The 2,890-nt window shown below is 40.2% G+C and overlaps 1 protein-coding gene across 1 annotated transcript in view; it reads left to right on the top strand.

Moving 5' to 3' along the window:
• The window catches only part of EXOC2 (exocyst complex component 2), a 285,694-nt gene that overhangs the window by 173,455 nt on the left and 109,349 nt on the right, over positions 1-2,890 (top strand). The window contains 1 exon segment of the mRNA XM_019629429.1: positions 731-797. Within this exon segment, the coding sequence (XP_019484974.1) occupies positions 731-797 (67 nt within the window).

The raw sequence follows: 2,890 nt of genomic DNA, 5'->3' as shown, positions 1-2,890 counted from the left end.
GAAATAAAAGGAACAAAGAAATAGTGGCATCCACCAGCACCTCAGTCCCGGGACAAAATTCCAGTTGATACCCTGCTCCTCCAGTACTTGCCCTAAAGCTAATCAATGTAATTCTGTAATGAATGACACCAGGGCTTTTCAAACTGCTGCCTCAGTGCTGGGACTCACGAGTGAGTTGGTACATGAGCCTTTTAAGTGTGGAGTCTCAGTTTCTTGCAGCCCTTTCACTCTCCTGCTTTTCCTCAAGACCAGATGTTGTGGGGGCTCCTCTTCCTGGTGCAAGTCCCCTGGGCTAGAACACCTGTGTGAGGCTCAGACCCCTGTCTCCTCAGGGGGCCTGCTGTGGTTCTGATGTCCCTCCCACTTGGGGCTCACCATACTGGGCCATGGGTCCTGACCAGCCTGTGTCTTCACCCTCCTTCCCATCTACATTTCTTTATATTCTGAATCATAGAAAAATCTGTTCAGCTAGTCTTCAGGTCATGCTCACTGAGTGTTGCTCTATATGTGGTTGTACTTTTGGTGTGACCATGGAAGTAGGTGAGCTCCAGGTCTGCTACTCTGCCTTCTTGACCCCCACCACCCAGAGAGCCAACCAAAGACTTCAAAGTAAAATTTACATAAAGTTCCATGTTTTTTTATTATTGAGGTATAATTGACATATAAAATTATATCAGCATATTTCACTGTAGTGCTTTAATTGTAACTGTTCTCTTGCTTCTATATTCAGTCTTTCCATTGATGTTTCTTCTCCCGATTTGTTTGGAAGTATCCATGAAGACTTCAGTCTGACTTCTGTAAGTAAGATGATAAATAATTAAGATGATGGAGAGTAAAACATGTCATTTTAAAACTATGTAATGACTAGTTCATAAATTGGTCCAAATTACCTACTATATTAGTGCTATCACATGCTACTCTATAGTTAGGAGTTGTGTTTTATTTTTGTGAAAATTTTAGTAAAAATATAGTTATATATATCCTACACTTGACATCTTTTTAGCTGAAGTTGCATCTTAACTAGTTGCATCTGTTTTCTGCATCGTNCTTTTTCCTTATGCATTGATAGCTTTCTTTAGTGTTACGTTTAGATTCTTTTCTCTGTATTTTTTGTGTATCGGTTGTAAGTTTTTGGTTTGTGGTTACCATGATATGCATATACTATGAACCATATATATAATAGTCTGTTTTAAGTTGATGGTTGCTTAAGTTTGAATGCATTCTAAAAGCACTACATTTTTACTCACCTCCTCCCCATACTTTATGTTTTTGATGTCATATTTTACATCTTTGTGTGTGGGTGTATCCCTTAATTAATTATTGTAGATATAAAGGATTATGCTACTTCTGTCTCTTAACCTTCATACTAGCTTTAGAGGTGGTTGATCCACTACTTTTACTAAATGTTTGTCTTTAGCAGTGAGATTATTTCTTTCCAGTATTTTCCTATATTGAGTTTTGGCCTTTTCTTCTTTGTTTTGAAGTCCCCTTTAACATTTCTTAAAATGACAATTTAGTGGTGATGAGGTTTTTAAACTTTTGCTTGTTCAATCATAGGAGACTATTCAATTGAAGGAGACGCTCCTTCAATTCTGAATGATAACCTTCCAGATAGAGTATTCTTGGTTGTCTGTTTCTTTTTTTCATTTATCATGTTGTATATATCATGCCCTTCCTTTCTGGCCTGCAAAGTTTCTGCTGAAAAATCAGCTGATAGTCTTTTGGGGGTTCCCTTGTATGTAACTAGTTGTTTTTATCTTGCTGCTTTTAAGATTCTCTGTTTATCTTTAAGTTTTGACATTTTAAGTAAGATATGTCATGGTGTAGGTCTCTGGGTTCATCTTGTTTGGGACTCTGCACTTCCTGGACTTGGACATCTTTTCTTTCACCAGGTTAGGGAAGTTTTCTGCCATTTTTTTTCAGGTAGGTTTTCTGTCCTTTTCTCCCTCTCTCCCTCTCTCCCTCTCTCCCTCTCTCCCTCTCTCTCTCTCTCTCTCTCTCTCTCTCTCTCTCCTCCTCCTCCTCCTCCTCCTTCTGGAAGTCCTGCAATGCAAATAGTGTGCTTGATATTGTCCCAGAGAGCCCTTAAACAATCCTCATTTTTTTTGAATTCTTTTTTTCTTTTTGCTGTTCAGATTGGTTGATTTTTGCTACTTTGTCTTCCAGATCTATGATTCATTCTTCTGCATCATCTAATCTGCTGTTGATGCCCTCTAATGTATTTTTCATTTTGGTTAATGCATTCTTAGTTCTGATTGATTTTTTTTCTATATCTGTTGAAATTCTCACTGAGTTAATCCATTCTTCTACCAGGCTCATTTAGCATTTCTATAACCATTACTTTGAGCTCTTTATTTAATAGGTTGTTTATCTCCATTTTGTTTAGCTCTTTTTCTGGTTTTTGTTTTGGAACATATTCCTCTGTCTCCTCATTTTGCCTATCTCTCTGTGTTTGTTTCTGTGTGTTAGGTAGATCATCTATGTCTATCAGTTTTGAAAGAGTGGTCTTATATGGGAGGTGTCCTGTGGGCCCAGTGGCACAGTCCTCCCTGGTCACCAGAGCCAGGTGCTCCAGGGATGTCCCCTGTGTGGGTTGCATGTATCCTCTTATTATAGTTGTGCTGTAATTCCTGCTGTTGCTCCTATGTGTGGGGTGTCCCTGGGCCAGTTGGCGGTGAGGACTGGCTGTGACTGCTGAGGATGATTTAGTGTGAGGGAGCTAGTGCTCCAGATTAGGAGCCGCTTTGGAGGGTCTGTGGTGCTGGCCAAGGCTGCCTATGGGGTGTATTGCTGCCGGCTGAGTTTGTCTGCCAGGTGTTTCCCTGGTGGAGCTGGTTGGTTGAGGCATGTACTGTGTTTGGAGCCACTTGGAAGGGGTTTTGGCCTGAGC

This window comes from Hipposideros armiger, unplaced genomic scaffold, assembly GCF_001890085.2.
Source record: "Hipposideros armiger isolate ML-2016 unplaced genomic scaffold, ASM189008v1 scaffold_854, whole genome shotgun sequence".
Taxonomy (NCBI): domain Eukaryota; kingdom Metazoa; phylum Chordata; class Mammalia; order Chiroptera; family Hipposideridae; genus Hipposideros; species Hipposideros armiger.
Note: the sequence above shows the minus strand (reverse complement) of the source record. Positions and strands in the feature narration are given on the sequence as shown.